The sequence below is a fragment of the Candidozyma pseudohaemuli genome (assembly GCF_003013735.1).
Source record: "Candidozyma pseudohaemuli strain B12108 chromosome Unknown scaffold00006, whole genome shotgun sequence".
Taxonomy (NCBI): domain Eukaryota; kingdom Fungi; phylum Ascomycota; class Pichiomycetes; order Serinales; family Metschnikowiaceae; genus Candidozyma; species Candidozyma pseudohaemuli.
The window spans coordinates 75,858-96,703 of NW_020194440.1; the positions used below are offsets into that span (position 1 = coordinate 75,858).

General features: G+C 42.7%; 8 protein-coding genes across 8 annotated transcripts; 5 read left to right on the top strand and 3 right to left on the bottom strand.

The window, feature by feature from the left end:
• Nucleotides 1–36: 36 nt before the first annotated feature.
• C7M61_002752 (uncharacterized protein) lies at nt 37–444 on the bottom strand (the record flags this gene model as incomplete). The annotated part of the gene is made up of 1 exon (XM_024858115.1): nt 37–444. The coding sequence occupies one exon, from the start codon at nt 442–444 to the stop codon at nt 37–39; it is 408 nt and encodes a 135-aa protein (XP_024713521.1).
• A 650-nt stretch (nt 445–1,094) lies between these two features.
• Nucleotides 1,095–2,400, top strand: IDH1 (isocitrate dehydrogenase (NAD(+)); the record flags this gene model as incomplete). Its single annotated transcript, XM_024858116.1, has 2 exons — nt 1,095–1,169; nt 1,345–2,400. 2 exons carry the CDS (start codon nt 1,095–1,097, stop codon nt 2,398–2,400), a joined length of 1,131 nt encoding a protein of 376 aa, XP_024713522.1.
• Nucleotides 2,401–2,685: 285 nt separating this feature from the next.
• On the top strand, nt 2,686–3,972 carry ADE12 (adenylosuccinate synthase; the record flags this gene model as incomplete). Its single annotated transcript, XM_024858117.1, has 1 exon — nt 2,686–3,972. One exon carries the CDS (start codon nt 2,686–2,688, stop codon nt 3,970–3,972), a length of 1,287 nt encoding a protein of 428 aa, XP_024713523.1.
• Nucleotides 3,973–4,167: 195 nt separating this feature from the next.
• ALG9 (dolichyl-P-Man:Man(6)GlcNAc(2)-PP-dolichol alpha-1,2-mannosyltransferase) lies at nt 4,168–5,796 on the top strand (the record flags this gene model as incomplete). The annotated part of the gene is made up of 1 exon (XM_024858118.1): nt 4,168–5,796. The coding sequence occupies one exon, from the start codon at nt 4,168–4,170 to the stop codon at nt 5,794–5,796; it is 1,629 nt and encodes a 542-aa protein (XP_024713524.1).
• Nucleotides 5,797–5,979: 183 nt separating this feature from the next.
• Nucleotides 5,980–6,420, bottom strand: YPD1 (Ypd1p; the record flags this gene model as incomplete). The annotated part of the gene is made up of 1 exon (XM_024858119.1): nt 5,980–6,420. One exon carries the CDS (start codon nt 6,418–6,420, stop codon nt 5,980–5,982), a length of 441 nt encoding a protein of 146 aa, XP_024713525.1.
• A 255-nt stretch (nt 6,421–6,675) lies between these two features.
• Nucleotides 6,676–11,302, bottom strand: FUN12 (translation initiation factor eIF5B; the record flags this gene model as incomplete). Its single annotated transcript, XM_024858120.1, has 3 exons — nt 6,676–7,594; nt 7,895–8,205; nt 8,375–11,302. 3 exons carry the CDS (start codon nt 11,300–11,302, stop codon nt 6,676–6,678), a joined length of 4,158 nt encoding a protein of 1,385 aa, XP_024713526.1.
• A 197-nt stretch (nt 11,303–11,499) lies between these two features.
• On the top strand, nt 11,500–16,100 carry C7M61_002758 (uncharacterized protein; the record flags this gene model as incomplete). The annotated part of the gene is made up of 2 exons (XM_024858121.1): nt 11,500–12,517; nt 12,766–16,100. The coding sequence occupies 2 exons, from the start codon at nt 11,500–11,502 to the stop codon at nt 16,098–16,100; spliced, it is 4,353 nt and encodes a 1,450-aa protein (XP_024713527.1).
• A 74-nt stretch (nt 16,101–16,174) lies between these two features.
• Nucleotides 16,175–18,259, top strand: BUD6 (Bud6p; the record flags this gene model as incomplete). Its single annotated transcript, XM_024858122.1, has 1 exon — nt 16,175–18,259. One exon carries the CDS (start codon nt 16,175–16,177, stop codon nt 18,257–18,259), a length of 2,085 nt encoding a protein of 694 aa, XP_024713528.1.
• Between the last annotated feature and the right edge of the window lie 2,587 nt (nt 18,260–20,846).

The window sequence follows — 20,846 nt, forward strand, 5'->3', positions numbered from 1 at the left end:
CTAGTATCAAGCGCTCAGCGTGAGCCTGACAGATATTTAATGTCTTCCGGGAACCTGCAAGCCAACCATATTTGCAGTCTTTTTGACATTGTCCTCTTGAGACATGGATATTCCTGGATTATATCTTTCTAATAACTCATCGTACACACGCAGGGATCGAAGATGATGGACGACGTTTTTAAGATTGTTTATATCGTTAGAGGACCTCAAAAGCTGCTTTGCTCTGGTATTTTCATAAGGCGCTGACGTGGTTTTGCCACGAGCAAGATTTGCAAGTTCGAGTTCAATGTTGTCAAAAGGTTTGCGCTCAGTGATCAAACGAAATTTTTCGTAAGCAAGACGAGCTTTTCGTTTTTCATAATCCAACGATTCTCGACATGCAGCGACTTTTTTCTGGGCTAGTTTGAGCTCCTGATTTAACTGTTTTACCAAGGTTTTCCACATAATTGGCCTGTTCTGGGTCTCTCTCAGCTCGTTGGCCAATTGATATTTTTCGGTCGTGTCGACTTACATAAATGGCCGCGCATAAACCAAAGAATTGCAACAGACTTCGGAAATGAATCGTAGACTGCCGTCTGTCGTATACTTCCTATTTTTTTTTTTTGTCTTTTTCCCGTAATCCTTCTTTCATTTTTAATTCTCTTTGCGATTTTATTAATTTTTTGTCTTGTTTCTTTCCGTTCGTCTACACGACTACTGATTTGAGCATTAATCACTCTGTGGTCTAGTGGAAAGTTATGAGCAAAACATAAAACATTTTTGCTTAGCATGAAACCTTTCAATATTAAAGATTGAGAGGAGGAAACAGAATGTGGAGAAAGAAGACAAGATTTAGTATTCCTCGTCTTGCAATGGACTCTTTCACCAAATACATGCTCAGTTATCAACTATTTTGCAAAAAAAAATTCGCTGTGTTTATACAGCGGCCATGATATTGAAAGCTGACTGAGTTCTAGCGTCATTCAGCTATCCTGTTAAACAGTTACCTTGAACGGGCTTCCTAAAATCGTACTCCGAGGGGAACACAAATATTCGCGATTATTTGTCCAATAAAATCTGTTTTCGGGTCCGAAAGAGTGCGTGCGAAATTTTCCATGGCGGATACAAGACACCAGGCGGAAAAACCAGGCTACACTCTTGTGTTCTTCTTGAGAATATATTCAGACAATGTTTAGACCAATTACCAGAAACGTATGTTGACTGTCGATATTTTATTGAGGTGAGCCATATCCCAAAAGAAATCGTTAACCCGAAATATCGTGCTCCGAAGTGCTCCGTGCCCCTTACCGGACTGTACCAATTCAGAGTCCAGCTTGATCATTAAACTCTCTACTAACATTTTAGATTCGTTCCCTTGCTACGTTTGCGTCTCCTGAATCTGTTTTGCCAAAAAAATACGGTGGCACTTACACAGTCACTTTGATTCCAGGTGATGGTATCGGTAAGGAAATCACTGATTCGGTGCAAACCATCTTCAAGGATCAAAGAGTTCCCATAAATTGGGAAGTTGTCGATGTTTCCGGCTTGAGTGAAGACCATCAAGGTGTCACCGAGGCTGTGAACTCCTTGAAGAGAAACAAGGTCGGTTTGAAGGGCATTTTGTACACACCTACAAACAAGACTCATAAATCTTTGAACGTTGCTTTGAGAAAAGAATTGGATATCTATGCCTCCTTGGTCTTGATTAAGAACATTCCCGGTGTCAAGTCTAGATTGGATGGAATTGATTTTGCTTTGGTCAGAGAAAACACTGAGGGAGAATATTCGGGATTGGAACATCAATCTGTTCCCGGTGTTGTGGAATCTTTGAAAATCATGACAAGATTCAAATCGGAGAGAATTGCTAAATTTGCTTTCGATTTTGCTAAGAAGAACAATAGACAGTTGGTCACTGCTATTCATAAGGCAAACATCATGAAGTTGGGAGATGGTTTGTTCAGAACAACAGTCAAGGATGTAGGTCAGGACTACCCAGGAATCGAGGTTAATGACTTGATCGTTGACAATGCATCTATGCAAGCTGTTGCAAAACCTCAGCAGTTCGATGTCTTGGTTACCCCAAATTTGTATGGTTCGATTCTCTCCAACATCGGAGCTGCATTGATTGGTGGTCCAGGCTTGGTACCCGGCGCAAACTTTGGCAGAGAGTACGCTGTTTTTGAACCAGGTTGCAGACACGTGGGTTTGGACATCAAGGGCCAGAACACCGCTAACCCAACCGCCATGATCTTGTCGGCTACCATGTTGTTGAGGCACTTGGGCTTGAACTCGCACGCAGACAAGATCTCGCAAGCTACCCACGACGTGATCTTGGAGGGAAATGTCAGAACTAGAGACATCGGTGGTACTTCGACTACTACTGAGTTCACAGAAGCCATTTTAGCCAAATTGAATGCTTGATTTGCATCTTTATAGAGGTCACTTGAAACTTCATTACCTTCAGTTAAGACACATGCTTACAATAAATCGAAACGCTATCTTTCTCTAGAGCTAGAGCACTATCGTCCTGCATATGTGTGACCAAGGCTCTTCTTTAATTGGTTGGCTAGTAAAATCATAATTATATGCAGATTAGGCATTGGTTTAAATGAGTCTTAGCTTGATTTTTTTTCTCCGACTTAACGCTTCGACGTTCACTCTTGAAAAACTTCCGACGTTTACCAATATACGCCATTATTTTTGACCATGTGCGATGTTGTTTTAGGTGCTCAATGGGGCGATGAAGGTAAAGGTAAATTGGTCGACATTTTATGTGATGATATTGATGTTTGCGCTAGATGTCAAGGAGGTAACAACGCCGGACACACTATTGTGGTAAATGATGTGAAGTATGACTTCCATATGCTTCCTTCAGGTTTGGTAAATCCCAGGTGTCAAAATTTGTTAGGCTCTGGTGTCGTCATTCACGTTCCATCTTTCTTTGACGAGTTGGAACAATTGGAGAAAAAAGGACTTCAAGGAAGGGATAGACTTTTCATCTCATCCAGAGCTCATCTCGTTTTTGATTTTCATCAGAGAACAGACAAGTTGAAAGAGGCTGAGCTCTCTGAGACGAAAAAGTCTATTGGAACTACTGGTAAGGGTATTGGGCCCACATATTCCACCAAGTCTTCTCGGTCCGGAATCAGAGTCCATCACTTGATCTCTCAAGAGCCTGGTGCTTGGGAAGAATTTAAAGTCCGGTACCAGAGATTGGTGGAGTCAAGATACAAGAGGTATGGGGAATTTGACTACGATGTCAAAGAAGAGCTTGAGAGGTATGAGAAGTACAGGGAGGAGTTAAGACCATTTGTTGTCGACTCGGTGGACTTCATGCATAAGGCAATGTCTGCAAATAAGAAGATTCTCGTCGAGGGTGCTAATGCCTTGATGTTAGACTTGGATTTCGGTACATATCCTTACGTTACCTCATCTTCCACGGGCATTGGCGGAGTTTTGACAGGGTTGGGAATTCCACCGCGGAGCATAAAGAATGTTTACGGAGTGGTCAAAGCATATACCACCAGAGTAGGAGAGGGCCCATTTCCTACTGAACAGTTAAACAAAGTCGGTGAGACTTTGCAAGATGTTGGTGCTGAGTTTGGAGTAACGACTGGCAGGAAGAGAAGATGTGGCTGGTTGGATCTTGTGGTGCTAAAGTATTCCAATGCGATCAACGGCTATACGCACCTCAACATCACTAAGTTGGATGTACTCGATACTTTCAAGGAGATCAAGGTTGGTGTGGCTTATTCGGTGAATGGAGAAAAGTTAAGCTCCTTCCCTGAAGATTTATTGAAGCTTGCTAATGTCGAAGTTGAATATGCGACCTTGCCCGGGTGGGAATGTGATATTAGCAAAATCACTGAATTCGAGGACCTTCCTGATAATGCAAAGAATTATTTGCAATTTATCGAAGACTTTTTGAAGGTTCCTGTGAGATGGGTGGGGGTTGGTCCCGCTCGTGAGTCCATGTTGCACAAGAGCTCATAAGTGAAGTATGTACCGGTAACGAAACTCTTCTTTACAAGGCGCGCGTAGAAATCTCAAATAATTGGTTAGGTATTGAGAAAACTAATGAAAGTGGAAAGTAATGCGCAGCCCTTTGTCAAGGCAAGTATCTTTCTGCTTTATGACTATTTACTTGTCTTGTGCAATGTCATTGTGAGATTGTATTGTGCATTGACCATGATCATCTCGGATTGTGATGAGACGTTCAACTACTGGGAGCCCCTAAACCTTCTATTTCGGGGTTTTGGGAAAGAGACTTGGGAATACTCCCCCGATTATGCGATTCGTTCGTACTTTTACCTTGTTCCGTACTACTTGGCCACTTCTCCCTTGAGAGACTTCGCCAAACTCACGGGCAAGAAACTTCCCCCATATTATTACTTCTACTTTATAAGGATTGTCTGTCTTTGTGGCTTCACATCCTTTACCGAGATTACGTTGTTCAAGAGTGTGAGGGAAAACATTTCCACAGAATCAGCTAGGTGGTTTCTTCTCATATCGAGTATCTCAGCTGGAATGGCACATGCCTCAAGTGCTTTGCTACCATCTTCATTCGCAATGAATTGGGTCACTCTAGGAACGGCATTCGCACTTTCAACTTTCAAGAACTCTAACTCAAACTCATCGAGGTCCAATATTTATGCCATTTGCAGCTTCTTGATTTCAGGCCTTGTCGGTTGGCCATTTACCTTAGCCCTTGGCGTTGCAATTGGGATGTATACCTTGTGGAGTAAGCGTCGGAACTTGGCTTTTGTAATCTTCGCGTGTCTGTCTTTCTTATTGGCCCTTGTTGCGGCAATGATCGTGGTCGACTCGTTCTACTATAAGAAGGGACTTTCTTTCATCCCGATTAATATCGTTCTTTATAACGTTTTCGCAACTGAGGGAGAAGGTCCCGAGATTTTTGGTGTTGAGCCCTTCTCATACTATGTGAGAAACTTGCTACTCAATTTCAATTTACTGTTTGTCGCCGCTTACTCTGCGACTTTACACATGGTATGCTCCAAATCCGAACGCCTTAGAAACCTCGTGTGCATTGTGATTCCTTTATGGATCTGGACCATTGTATTTGGCATGCAACCTCACAAGGAAGAGAGGTTTCTTTATCCCGTTTATCCCTTGATATCATTAGCGGCTGGTTGGATGTATGATGCGTCCTTCAACTTCGCTGGAAAGTATTCGAGAGGCGCCCTTTCTTCAAAGCTTTTTAAGGCTATTTTCAGCTCACTTATTGTGCTTGTCCTGGGACTCCGAATCCTCAACCTTATAGAGAACTACTCAGCTCCATTGGCCATCTCTCGAAGTATTCAGTCGATCTCAACCTCGTTTGATGAACAAAAAATTGTGAATTTATGTATCGGACGAGAATGGTATCATTTTCCCACGTCAATGTTCCTCCCCGACAACTTTCGTTTAAGATTTGTTAAAAGCAGTTTTGATGGGCTTTTGCCTGGTGACTTTCCAGAGGAAATTGCGATTGACTTATCAACATCCAATGTTCCTCAGAACATGAATTCAAAAAACTTGTTTGAGGCCGATAAGCTCATCGAGTTAGATAAATGTGATCTCATTATCGATAACTCTACGCCTTCCGATAGATCCGTGGGTGATCCGCAGATATGGGTTGAGAAGGGTATATTGAGCCCTGATTTCACAATTATCGACTGCAGAAGAATGATTGACCTTGGGGGTCACAGTACTGGCATTGGAAGAATCCTTTACATTCCGGAGTGGCTTCGTCATGCTATTGATTATGAAATAGACTACATGGACTTTTGTCTTCTCAGGCCAAAAGCAAACCAATAAGGCGGAGTTGTTGCAAAAAGAATTGGCTACTTCAAAACTTAATAGTCACAACAACATAGCATGTGGATGACGCTTCAACGACTGAATTTGAGCATCAATACTTCTGTACTTATTGTTTATCATGTAACCATGTGTGTTCTGACATTCCTTTAATGTGATATCATCAATATCTTGGAGGCATACTCATAATTCGTCTTCAAAATACTCGTCTAGAGCAGCCTTCGATTCTTTGAACCCGCTCTTAGCCTTATCGACTGCATCCTGAATTAAGCTTATCCAAAATTCATCCTCGTCCTCGTCGATTGAATTGTCCGGCTTATAATTGTCAAAGTTGACACGGTGACCATAATTTTGAATTCTCTCACATTGTGACGAAATAGATTTCAATCCCAACGCTGCAGCTGAACCTTTTAGGTAGTGCCCTAAGGAAGACAACTTTTCCAAATTCTTCTCTTTCAAATTATCATCGATTTCTTGGGCTGTATCCTTAAATTGATTTACAAATGTTTGGCACAATCCTTTTGAAAACTCCTCCTCGTCTTCATCCATTGCCACTAATTCTGAGAAGACTGACCATTCGACAAGCCCGCTGTTCTCCAATTTCTCTTTCTGTTCCTGACTCATCGCAGAAGGCTCCTAATATGGCGATCTAGCTTTGATTGATGCTCCTAGCCGACAAATAAAATGTAACTTTTTCAATTCGCCTTCTTTGCTAAGTGCTGAAGTGGCGTGAACGTTTTGTTTTTAGTTTTCAATAGTTCAAATTCTTGTTCTCCTTTCGATATTGAGCACTTGTGCTATATGCAGTCAAGTGACATCATTTGGATGAATATCGTCCCAAAAGACAAGTGTAACTCATTTGCTCTATTCAAAATCTATCTATTCATTGGAGCCGTTTAAAAGTAGGTAAATATCTCCTAATTTCTCGGCATAGTATGTGGGCTTCTTAGGCTCTTCGAGTTTCAGAACAGACTCTTCATTTTCAATTCCTGTGAACACCAAGAGAGTGTCTAACCCATTACTTCTTCCGAATTCCATATCCGTATTCAATCTGTCGCCAATCATCAATCCCTTGGTAGGATGAGATTTCAAGCCGGGATTGTCAGCAAAGATTGATTGCATCATCGAAGAGTTCGGCTTGCCACAGATAGCATCAGGTTCGCGACCGCTGGCATAAGCAACCGACTTGATAATTGAGCCCGCACCCGCTAAAAGTTTTCCTTTCATGGGAAACGTCGAGTCTATGTTGGTCGCAATGAAAGGAATTGATTTGCTGTCTTTGAGCAAATATTGGATTGTTATAGATAACTTGAGATAGTTGATGTTAAAGGTCAAACCTGTAACCACAGCCCCCACGTCATCATCCAAACGCAAAAGATCCTCGTCCTCGGGATTAAAAGTGACGCCATCCTTAACATAATACGGATCTGAACCTCCTACTGTTTCGTACCCTAATTCTTGGAGTTCTTTCTCGATTCCAGACTCTCCGAGAACCCATACCTTCTTTTGCTTTGGGAGCTTCAATATCTGGTCAACATAGATAGCTGAAGCGTATGATGAACCAAAGATCTCCTCTTTCGTCACACCTTCGATGCCAATCTCTTTAAATTTTTTAACGTAGTCTGATCTAGCCTTCGTTGAATTATTTGTCACAAAAATAATCTTCTTACCATTCCTTCTTAGAAGAGCCAACGTTTCTGTGACGTATGGAAGGAGATGGTTTCCTAGCCAAATGACTCCATCACAGTCGAACAAGAAGTATTCGTATCTATCCAACACGTCTTTGGCATTCTCAGCGCTCGAAATTTTTGTCATTTATTCGGATAATGAGATCTGCTTCAGAGGAGATTACTAAAATTTGCGCGATAGAGGAACACCACCGTCAAGTGATAGATTTTTGCAACAGGTTCACAAAACTTGGTTTGAAGATGTAGAATTCCCCCGAATTCATGCTCTACTAAATCGTGACTTACTGTTTATACGATATGACGATGGAAATCTACAGACCCAATTCGAATAGAAAGCTTTATTGATGCCTTGCTAAAGTAGGAGATCTTATAAATGCTAATGTTGTGATGGCTCAACCCCAGCGGTAAACTTTGGGAATCTGACTTTTGATTCATCGTTGTAGATCTTTTCCTCGAACTTCTGTCTGTCCAGAGGGGACATAGTAGATGCAACTTCTTCACGTCTTTTAAGCTCTGAAAAATAACGTCTTGAAAGGTGTCTATCTTCTTCCGCCCTTAACAATGGCTCGAGCGAGAATCTGGCCCATTGCTTCTCCCTTGCTAGCTCTCGTTGTTCGTCCACACCTTTGTAAAATCTGTAAAAGCCGAATGTGATCAAGCCAGTAATACTCCAGAAGTAAATACTGGGTTTGAAACCTCTAGAAGGAATGTTTCTTTTCCACTGCACTGGTTGATAGCCTCCTATGGGGGGAAGATCTTGCATGGCTACTTCTTTTCTTTACCAGAAGGATGAAGTACTTTGATTAATGCGCATTTGGAGATTTTTTATTGGTTCGCGCAGTCCATTTGTTCAAACTATCTGATTTTCGTATTTACTTAATATCAAATACAGGCTTCAACTTCTTGATAAGAAGCCAGTCATCCCTCAGAACGGAATCACGGAACGCGGGATCTTTCAAAGTGTCGATAGACCTCCTAGAAATCAACGAGTACAAGTTGTCGGTCTCATCGACATGTCTTCCCCAAGTAGGCTGCGCACTAGATGGGTTTTCCAATCTCATAGCAACGCCTGCCGCTGTCTGACCTTTCTTCACAGAATCGGAAGACTTATGATTGACTTCCAACGAAACAACTTTACCTAAAACCAAAATATTGGCAGCACCAGTCGTAGGATCCTTTCTAACTGCACAAATTGGTGTTCCGACACGCACGGTTCCCTCAATAACATCGACACCAATGATCATAGGGTTACGTTTGTTGATAATTTGAATCGTCTTCAACACGCAGGGGATAACAGCATATTCCATGAACTCTTTTCGTCTGGCTTCGAGCAACTTGGCCTGATAGGCGGAAAATGCATCAAATAAGTGATAGATGATTTCAGCATTGAAGATTTTCACATTTTGCTCTTCTGCGTATTGTTCTGCTTCTTTGTCAATCTTGACGTCGAAACACAACATTACTGCGAGCTCTGGCGCTTTCTCAAGCATCGCAGTTGCTTTCATCACGTCTCTCTTATAGACTGGGCCCAATCCAATAGACATAACAGGGATCTTCATATCCTTCAAAAAGTCGAGTAAAGCCTCCAATGATCCCAAAGTGGAGGCCTGTACAACAACACCTTTACCCGATGTGTCAACTGAATCAAGTAAGCCTGTTAAATCGTCCATGACCTCCTCCATTAGCTCATCTTCATCATCGTCAGGCCCCACGACTAGTAATCGAGAACCTGCAACGGCCTTCTCCAAATCATTCGCTGCAATCTTGACTCCCAAAGCTGCCTTCACCTCTTTATGGTGGATATATTCCGACTTGATACGCAACTCGCGCGATGGAGGTGGGGTTAGCAAAGCTCTGATGTTCGTGGCGATAGGCCCATTTAGACCGCACAACACAACTCTGTCGCCCTCTCTTAAAACTCCGTTAGATAACACAACATCGATGGTGTATCCAAAACCCTCGACAACCTTCACTTCTAAAATTGTGGCGGCCACTTTAGACAAGTACATCAACTGTTTCGACATTCTCTTCTGAGTTAACTCAAGCAACAACCATAAAAGGTCAGGAACACCCTCACCAGTTACTGCGGATGTTGGCACAATTGAGACGTACTTCGACATATTCTTATTCTGGAAGTAAAGCTCCGAGTTCAAACCCTGTTCTGCGAGAGCAAGCTTGATTTGCTCGTAACGGTTTTGAAATTCACCCTGAACAGACTTGCTCTGCTTCCCAAACGAGTCTCTGAATGAGTTGTTAGGTGTTGCTTCCCAATCAAAGAGACGATCGATTTTGTTCAATGCCACCACAAATGGTGCTTTCCGATCCCTCAAGAGTCTGATCGATTCTAAAGTTTGCTGCTCCAAACCATGCATGATATCGATCACCAAAATTGCGATGTTACAAAGAGAAGAACCACGAGATCTCAAGTTGGTGAAAGACTCGTGCCCCGGAGTGTCGATAATCAAAAGGCCAGGGACGTCGAAAAATTGCTTCTCATACTGCGACATAACGGCGGTCTTTTGCTTGATTGCTTCAACAGGGAAGTACGTAGCACCAATTTGTTGGGTGATACCTCCGGCCTCTCCACCTTGAACATTTGTTTGACGAATTTTGTCTAATAACTTGGTTTTACCAGTGTCGACATGACCTAAAATGCAACAGATTGGGGAACGCATCTCCTTGGCGCTGTGAGATGAACTATTCTCAGGGGTTAAAGTTTCATCATTCACGGATGGCGTTGATTTTTCGACGATCTGATTATCCAAGGGAGTAGAAGTAGTAGCATGCTTCTCAGCGACCTCAGTGCTTTCATGTTCAGCTGGAGTGGCGTTTACATTCAGGCCAGCTGTATCAGCTTCGGGAGAAGTCTGGGACAACTGTGATGTATTTTTGCCTGCCACTTGCTCTTCGTCATCAAGCATTTGCTCCCAATCATCTAGGACATCATCGTCATCGTTTTTCACATCTTCGTTTGTAGCTTGGGTTTCGTGACTCTTTGCTTTACCTGACTTCTTTTTCGTGTAGACAACTCTTTTAGGCTTATCGGTTTTCTCGGAGGCGTCCTTCTTTTCCAAACCGGCAACACTGACTCCACTACCTTGCAAAAGCAATTCACGACGACGATCTTGTAATTTCTTTTCCTCTCGTTGTTTTCTAGTCAAAAGCTTACCCTCAGCTTTCAATCTTTCTTTCTTAAGTTTCTCCTTCTCTTTCTTAGCCTGGCGAGCTGCTTCTGCTTCTGCTTCTTTCTCTGCCGCAGATCTCTCCAACTCGATTTGCCGCTGCTCCTCTTCCTCTTCTAAACGACGCTGCTCCTCCTCTAACTGCTTTTTGAGCTCAAGCTGTTTCCTCAATGCGGCGATTCCCGCAGGTGCCTTTTTTCCTTTCTTAACTGGCGCTTTGCTCTCCGGTTCCTCTGAAGTTGATTTTTGCTGCTCAGCTTTCTTCTCGGCATTAGCTGCAGCATTCTGCTTGTTAGCCTCCTTGATTTGCTCTTTTTTAGCTGCTTGATCGGCTTTCTTCTTCGCTGCGGCCTCCTTCTTCGCTTGCTTTTCAGCTTCCTTCTTCAATTTCTCCTTTTCTTTCTTACTCAAAAGTTTGGGCCCATCCTTCTTCTCCTTCTCCTCCTTTTCCTTTGCCTCCTTCTTCTTCTTCGAGCTTCGAATAGAATTGAGAAAGTCATCATCCTGAGATAGCTCCTCTTCAGCGACAGCCTCGGGGTCCTGGTCTAATGGTCCCTCCGAATTCTGCTCAGTTTCAATGTCCTCATCCCAGAAGTCACCTCCGGATTTACCTCCTTTCTTAGATTTCTTCGCCATTGAATCTGATTTGGTTTCAGCTCTGTGCTTCTTAATTTTTTTCCTCTGATGGTTCACACACTACTGCGCAGCGAATGCCTCGTACTACATGAAAAGCTACAATCCGTTGCAAAATTTTATTTGTTGTAAGGCAGAAGTCCAACCGAGCCATTATTTTTGCTAAACCATCAAAACTTAAATTGTAAAGAGCATTCAATATGACTACTGTTGAAAAGATCAAGGCTATAGAAGATGAGATGGCCAAAACTCAGAAGAACAAGGCTACCTCATTCCATTTGGGACAACTCAAAGCTAAATTGGCCAAACTTAGAAGAGAGTTATTATCAGACAGTGCCTCTAGTGGTGGAGGTGGCGGTCAAGGATTTGATGTTGCACGAACTGGTGTGGCAACAGTGGGCTTCGTGGGATTCCCCTCTGTCGGAAAGTCTACACTCTTGTCCAAACTTACAGGGACGCATTCGGAAGCTGCTGCGTATGAATTTACAACGCTCACAACTGTCCCTGGTGTTATCAAGTATAAAGGTGCCAAAATCCAAATGTTGGATTTGCCAGGTATTATTGAAGGGGCGAAGGATGGCAAAGGTCGAGGAAAGCAGGTCATCGCCGTTGCACGGTCGGTGAATCTTTTATTTTTGGTACTCGATGTGAACAAACCATTACATCATAAACAAATCATCGAGAAAGAGTTGGAAGGAGTTGGAATAAGGATCAACAAAGAACCCCCGAACATTGTGATCAATAAAAAGGAAAAGGGTGGTATCAATATTACAACTACGGCCCCTTTGACCCATCTAGATAACGATGAGATCAAAGCTGTGATGGCTGAATACAAGATAAACTCTGCAAACATTGCCTTCAGATGTGATGCCACCGTGGACGACCTTATTGATACCATAGAGGCGAAATCACGCAGGTATATCCCTGCCATTTACGTCTTAAACAAGATAGATTCATTCTCAATCGAGGAGCTTGACTTGTTGTATAAGATCCCAAATGCTGTACCTATACTGTCCGGCAGTGGTTGGAATTTGGATGATCTTCTTGAAATGATGTGGAATCGTTTAAAGCTTGTGCGCGTCTACACGAAGCCGAAGGGAAAGCTTCCTGACTTTAATGAGCCTGTCGTTTTGAGAAATGATCGGTGCAGCGTGGAGGACTTTTGTAACTCGATCCACAAATCATTGGTTGAAGATTTTAAAAATGCTGTTGTTTACGGTACATCCGTAAAACATCAGCCCCAAATTGTGGGATTAACGCATCCTTTGCAGGACGAAGACGTTATAACAATTCTTAAAAGGTAGTATTCCTCCTTTTGCTACACAACTGCAGGAAGAAGGATTAATATATAACGTTTGGTTATTGAAAGTAGAGCATTATAGATTATTATTGCTGATTTTACTTTCTCTCCTCTATTTTTGTTCTCTCTACCACTCTGCATTTGGTTCATTTATATGCCGCACTAGCGTTGAGAAAAGAATTCTACCAGAGCATACCAACGCTTGAGTTCCTCAAAATCATTCACAGAATGTCGTTAAGTTCTGCAGACTTGAATGGCTTGAATGAGCTTTTAGGGGGCTTGATGTCGATTCAAAACGACCCTCGAAGAGCGGCAGAGGAAACTTTGGAGACAAGTTGGAGAGGCCCAGACAGAGTGGGTGTTCTTCTTTTATATTTGGCTACGAATGCTGCAAATGGCTCAGATGATACCGTTCGCTCTTTCTGTGCAATTTTATTCCGTCGTATGGCTATTCGCTCTCCAAAAGATCTTGGAAGTGTGATAGATCGAACTATAGGTGAAATCGATGAATCTGTGAAGACGCAAATAAGAGAAGTGCTTTTGAAGGGGTTTGTTTCACAACAGTCGGGAGCAGTAAGACGAAAGCTTGCAGATGCTATTGCTGAAGTCGCCCGTGAAGATGCTTCACCTAGAGGAACCTGGCCCGATCTAATCCCAAACTTGTTCGACTGTGCGAGCAGTCAAGAGTCGAGTCTTCGAGAGTGCGCTTTTCGTGTATTATCTAGCTGCCCTGAGATGATTGAGGCAAATTACGTTGACAGAATTTTGCTTCTATTTGAAGCTGGGTTTGAAGATGGTGACGATGATGTCAGGATCGCCGCTTGCACAGCATTTGTTTCTTTTTTTAGAGAATCCCCAAGAAACGTGTGGCTGGTGATGAGTCCATTGCTACCAAGTTTGTTGAACTCTTTACCAAGGTTCCTCGAGAATGCCCATGATGAGGCACTTGCAAATGTGTTGGAAAGTCTTGTTGAACTCGCGGAGATGGCACCCAGAATGTTCAAGGATATGTTTTCAACGATCATTGAATTTTGCTCGACGGTGTGCAAGAATAGAGATTTGGAAGTGAATGCAAGGCTTGGAGCTTTGGAACTCTTGACGACCTTCGCCGAAGTCTCACCTGCGATGTGTAAGCTGACTTCAAGTTATGCAAGTACAATGGTTTTGATAAATCTATCTCTCTTGACTGAAGTTAGCATTGATGATGAAGATGCAGCGGAGTGGAATAACAATGACAATACGGAGGATGATGAAGATGAACCCGAATATGAGGCAGCTAGACAATCACTTGATAGAATTTCCTTAAGACTTGGGGGACAAGCGATTGCAACTCATTTGTTTCTGTTTGTGCCCTCCATGTGTCAGTCTACAAGCTGGAGAGAATGCTTCGCAGCTCTCATGGCATTGTCCGCGTGTGCTGAAGGCTGTGCGGACCTACTCATTGCTGAAATACCAAAGATCTTAGATCTAGTGTTACCATGCATCGATCATCCACATTCAAGAGTTCAGTTTGCTTGCTGCAACGCTTTGGGCCAAATTTCAACTGATTTTGCTGGCGTAATCCAACGAACTTCTGGAGATAGAATCCTTCCTGCTTTGATTTCGAAACTCACAGATAAATCTGTTTTCAAAGTCCAAAAACATGCCGCTGCTGCCTTAGTCAACTTCTGCGAGGCAGCATCAAATGACGTTTTGGATCCATTCTTGGATAGTTTGTTGAATAACTTATTGGCGCTTTTGCAATCACCAAAACGATACGTTCAGGAGCAAGTTTTGACCACTATCGCAATAATTGCAGATGCGGCACAGAAAAAATTCATCAAGTATCACGACACTCTCCTCCCCTTGTTAGTTAACTTCCTAAAGAGCGATTTAGGCGAGGAATACCGTTTACTAAAAGCTAAATGTGTCGAGTGTGCTACACTTATATCTAGCGCTGTGGGCAAAGAAATATTCAGTCAACATAGTGACAACTTGATTGACATCATGATTGTTCTTCAGGAGACATGCACAGATGTGGATGATCCACTCAAGTCATTCTTGGAGCAAGGGTGGGGCAGAATCTGTAAACTTATCGGGAAAGATTTTGTCAAGTACTTGCCTCTTGTTTTACCGCCTCTACTCCAGACTGCCAAAGCCGCGCAAGATGTCTCATTTTTGGAGGAAGATGAAGCTGAAGAATTCAACAACAGTGAGGAGTGGGATGTCATCAATTTATCCGGGAAGTTAATTGCGGTGCACACTGCCGCTCTTGACGATAAGGTTACGGCCTTGGACTTGCTTCGTATCTACACTGTCCAGTTGAGGGAGGACTTTTTCCCCTGGGTTGGAGAGATCGCACAAGAGATCGCTTTACCGGCTTTGGACTTCTATCTTCATGATGGAGTTAGAGCATCGTCTTCCTTACTTCTTGCGTCGCTTTTTAAGAGCGTCGTATACGCTACTGGTGCTCGATCTCAAGAGACTTCAAGTATGTGGGCACAAATCTGTGTAAAATTGAGCGAAGTTTTGAGAACGGAACCTGTCCCTGAGCTTCTCATGGCGTATTACACGTCTCTTGTGGAGTGTATGGAAACGTTGGATCCTGAAATATTGACTACTGCGCACCTTGATTTCCTCGCTGAAGCTGTTCATGCGAACCTCACTGAAATCTATGAAAGAATTAAAAATAGAGACGGCGAAGGCGATCAATTTACTGAGGATGTGGATGATAGCGAGGAGGAAATCACTGACGAGGAACTCCTCGACGAGCTTAATCGGGTAATTACATGCTTGTTTAAAATTGGGGGTACGAAGTTTGCTCCCTTTTATGAGAAGCTTTTGGCTCCACTTGTGTCAAGTTTTATTGTGGATGAGAATTCTTCTATAAAATTATGTGGCTTGAGTGTTGTCTGCGATATTTTCAAATACTATTCGGAATATCCTGATCTGTCAAACTACCTCAAGTATATAATTACGGAAGGCTTGACCTCCCCCCAGGCTGAGATCAGGCAAGGGTCAGCGCACGCAATCGCATTAGCTGCTCAGCATGAAGGTTCTTTGTATCCTTCATTGTGTTTGGAGAGTCTACCAATTCTCTTTCAAGTGGCCACTTTTCCTGATGCGAAGGCGGATGAGAACCTACCAGCGACTGAAAATTGTGTATACGCGATTGCAAAGGTTTGCCAGGCTCATGGTGCTGCTATAGGCGAGTTTGATCACGTCATTTCACAGTGGTTGGCGCTATTGCCCGTACTTTACGATGAAGAAGCAGCCTCTTCTTGTTTTTCGTTCTTATCGATTCTCATGCAGAATGAGCATCCTGCGGTTAAGGCACAATCTCTGAAGGTGGTCGAAGCAATTCTCCTTGCACTCTCTCATAAAGCAATACGCGGTAACACCGCCGAAGCAATCATCCAAGCTACAAGAGTGTTTTTGGGGAAAATGCCACATGATGATGCTGTTAAGATTCTTCGAAATTTCGCTGATCAAGAAGTTATCTCTAAGTACTTCACTGACTAGATCAACATAGTCACGTGATATCTATTTAATTACTCGGCCTTTTGAAGGAACATTTTATCGAAACACCGTCTTGAATGAACAGAGCGCACTCCGAATCTTCCTCTATCACGTCAGCCAACACCAAACGCCCTGGATCGGGTACAATTGAAAGTAGTGTGACTCGTCTTCTTGTTTCTACGAAACACTTGCTCGAGAGTTTAACCCAGTGGACGAGGCAGGAGGTTGACGATAAGTATGTCTCGGATGCTTACGTCAAATTGGGAAATGACTTCAGGGCGGCAATAAGAGCGTTCTCCAATGCTAGAGTTGACGTTTCTGACATTGGGGATGTACCAAAAGCATTGAGAATCGTTTTGGAGTCTGCTTTGAGCGAGCCTCCCACACAAGAAAGTTTAGATCGCTTTCTTCCAAACATAAGGAGCATTATCGTGAATCTTCTTCAAAATCTCAAGCAAAAGCAGCTCAAAGCAAAAGGGTTAGAAGATGGATTTACCCAACAATCACATTTTATTGAGAACGAGCAGGCCCGCCATTCGAGTACGTATGGCACCGCACAAACGCCTCGACAAGAAACTAAAATCACAGAAGCCCAAAACGATGAGCAATTTATGCTTGAGCAATCTTTCGATACCAAAGATACAAAGCATGCAAAGGAGGGAAAGACAAGGGCTGAGGGAATTGGTAAAGACGCTCTCAAGCAATTGCAGGAAAGTAAAGCTATTCTGCGGAGAGCTTCTAAGAGATTCAGTGCATATCAGTTTGCCAAGCTTACCAATGCCAGCAAACCCAACTTACCTAGTCTAAAGCCAGACCAACCAGGTCTCTCTTTTGAGTCGCCCTCCAAGGCAGTCATTGATCCCAAAGTCAAGGAAGACCCAACAAGTCAGATTACAGCATATCTCCTGATTGGTAGCAAAACAAAGAAAGTTTCTCTTGAGAGACCTATCACTATGGCCTCGCTCCGCCTTTGCTTTGTGGAAAAATTCGCATACTCGCCTGGCAGTACAATTTTTCCAGATATATACGTGGAGAGTACGATGAATGGGAGATCATATGAGCTTGAGGAACATATGCTTGAGGCAGAAGTAGTCGAAGGTGTCTCACTACTTTTAAAGGATCCTTTCGAAAATGAGAGTCTCGATAGTAAGTTCGATAAATTCACTGATGGTGTTAACTCTTCTTTGGAAAGTTTGAAAGATGAGCTTCGCAACTTGAGCTCTGAAATGATGAAGGCCTATCAGTCTTCCCAAATCATGAAACCGCTTGCGGGAACTTCACTGACAAGCGAAACGTCAAAATTAATGAAAGAGCTCGAATCAATCTCACGTGAATTCAAAGCAATGAAGCAAGTGCAAAATTCACAAAAAACTGAGCTCGAGAGTGTTCTACTTCATTCGATTGACTCAATAGCAAAGCTTAAAGAATCCGCCTTGACCTTGCCGCTTGGCTCAAATCGTGATTATATGGACAATTCTTATGCCAAGCTTTCGAAAGACTCGGATACACTTCTTACTAGAGTGGACGACCTTCTGGACATGATGGAAGCTTTGAGAAAAGACGTCGCACAAAGAGGTGTTCGTGTTGGTGACAAACAGATAAAAAATGCTTCTAGTGAAATCGAAGCTGCTAAGAGCTCACTTTATGCCCTTCGTCAATACATCGTCGGAGAGCGACCAGCTTGGAAAAAAATCTGGGAGCAAGAATTGGATAAAGTCTGTGAAGAACAACAATTCCTCACTTTGCAAGACGATCTTACCCTGGATTTGGAAGAGGACATTCGGAAAATCGAGGAGACTTTTGACTTGATAATGCGATGTTCTACTCAACAAAGTCGAATTTTCCTGACAAAACGCACCGAGATAGCTTCTCGTATCAATTTACTAGATTCAAAAGAAAGCTTACATGGTCTCAAAGATGCAATGTTGACAGAGGTGGCTTCTTTAATTCCAAACCATTCTGACCGTATCGAAGCAATAGCGAGGGCCGAAAGAATGAGAGTTAAGGAGCAACAAATGTTGGGGCCCGATCAGTTTGAGGAAGAGCTTGACGCTTTCGTGAATGAGAGTCGGTTGAAGAAGTCGGGAGGAATCGAGGAGTTGGAAAGAAACAGAAGGGAAAAGGATAATGAGAATTTGCGGTCATTCTTCGGGGTTATATAGCTTTTTATGTATGTAATCTTTGAACGGAAGCATCGATCATCTTGCAAATCTTTTTAACAACGAAATTAGAAAAATGGGCCAGTGAAATTGCGTTTATCGGGCCCTTAACTGCTACTTCATGAATCACCAAGAGTATACGTTGTCGGAATAGCTTTAACTGAAGGGGTTGATCAATAGATCTGAACTTCGCTTTCCCGTTGTATATCTCGAGACTTCTCAATGTGTGGTAAAGAGCCTGCTCAACTACGAGCTCAAACTTCAGGATTGGTACAGCATCTCCATCATTGAGCCGCTCTCTCAATTTAAGTCTGAATGACCATAGTAAATGGCGAAGAATATGACTGAGAGAGCGAAGCGCCCTCGAAGGTGGTTGTGAGCTGACAGATAAATCTCTCAGGATATCAAGGGATGGTATTGTGATATTAAGCCCAACAAAACTTACTGTCATCGGCCCTCCAGTGGACAAAAACATTTGACTCTTCTCTTGGTTGACGTATGCGCCGAATTGCCGAAAGCTCTCTGAACAAGCCTTCTCAAAAATAATCTGACAGGTTTGCTGATTGGGCGATAGAATTAAAAAATCATCAGCTAGCCGAATTAGCAAAGAGTCCCTCATGTCTATTGAATCTTTGAATGCGTCATGTACAAGTTGATCGTAAAGCACGTCACAGAAAGTGGCCAGTAGAGGTGAGCCTTGGGATACACCTCGTTTTCTAGAGCAAACCATTTGATCGAGCTTTACATGTATTACACTGTTCGCAATCTGATCCAAGACAACGTCAAGTAAATCGAACACATGAAGTCTGCCTAAATGTAGAGGCTTCTGAAAGGCTTTAACAAACGTAGACTTTTCAAAAAGGTTTGCAGGTTTTACCCTCTCAAGCTGACTTACTTGAGCGATCACTCTGCTCATCCGAGCATGATTGAGATTGCAGTCACTGTATTCTAGCCCCTTTTTTAGAAATAGTGTTCTATCTTCCTCGCCCAAAAACAAATTTCGGACACATTGTATTACTTTCGCTTGATTTATATTATCGTAGCAATGCTTCATGTCAAACTTGATTGCATGCAATCGCTTGAAATGCTTTCCATGACGGTCAATGAGATCAGTTCGAAATTTATTCAAGGCTATCGCGACTTCGTTGACTGAAAAGCATTTCTGATGACCCTGAAACTGAAAAAGTGCCTTTCTTGTTTGCTGGAAACGAATCGCGTCTCTCACAGAACCTAGAACATGCCGGTCAAAATAGTGTGATTTTCTGATCTCATCCGGACTTAGCCTTTTTTTCTGGGGAAAATGGTGATAGCGGAGTGAAATGCAGAGGGGACGAAAATCTCCCTTCTTGGGAACGAGCCTTAAAATTCCTTGCTTGTAACGGGGTTGTCTCAGCGGTACCTTGAGCTCAGTGAGGTAGTCTTTCTGATAACTCCGCAACCACGTTTCAGAGATCTTTTTCCAGTCGTCATGAGGGATAAAAGAAACCGACATATTTGTGCTGGAAACTTTTGCCGACGATTCCGTAACGTACCAGAATTGCCTGATTGCTCTGGGGACTAAAGTGGTGAAGAGCCACTTTAAAAGGCGAAAAGCTAAATTCTCAATATGATGTCTGGTCAGCTTTCTCGTATTCTCAACCCTTCCTAACCACCATATGGAGCTTAAATTCAATTCCTTCATCAAATTTGGTATCAGAAGTGAGGTTTTCTTTCGACTTTTGAGGAACTCAACGATAAACCGCCGAAGCACTTTCCTATTCTTGATACAACCAATGAACTTCGGAGTGAAAAGCTTGTCAAGGACTTTAATGGTAAAGTTAACGACGGAGTGTAATGGAGTCCCAAAACTGGAATGCACTTCGGAGGAGTGAGTTACTTGCGCCAAAAATAGTTCGGTATAATTGATTTTACTATCAAGCACTCTAGCATGACGCAATAGAGTCATGAGCAGCCTTGAACGCTTTGGTGGGTTTCTTAAGTTGACTGTATTCGGATGATGTAAGTAGCTTAAAAGTTGTTGATTTGATTCAATGATAAATTGACAGTTTCTTCTCTTGACACCCGTACGATACATCATTCCAGATTTCGATAGATTCGACTTGGAAAGATTCCTTAAAGGTGTCTCATTTTGTAAAAAAGCCCAATACACCAGCAGAGACTTGCAAAGAAACAATTCCGTAGTTTGAATCATGTTAGCAAAGTGGTGTCTCCCTATCAAAGAACAGAATCTCAGCCAAAATGGTCCGCGGACACAATCAATCAGAAAATCAAGAGTCGGGAAGCTCTTTTCATTATGTTCCACACTAAGAAATGGCTCCGATGAATCTATTCCATTCAGAATAAAATTTTGAATTAGTTTAATGACAAATGTAGTCGTATCCTCAATCTCGAAACATGATGTATCTTGCCTGGCTTTTGCGTCAACGCGACCACGCTTACGATGAATGGTAGTGGTCTTCAAGAAGTCTAGAAAGGTTTGCTCATGATTGTCAATTTCACTTGCTTGGAAAGGGGATTTATTATCTGTTGTTAGAAGCGACCATAGGGTTTGTCCAGTAGTGATGGACATTAGGTACCGCGTTTTCTACAC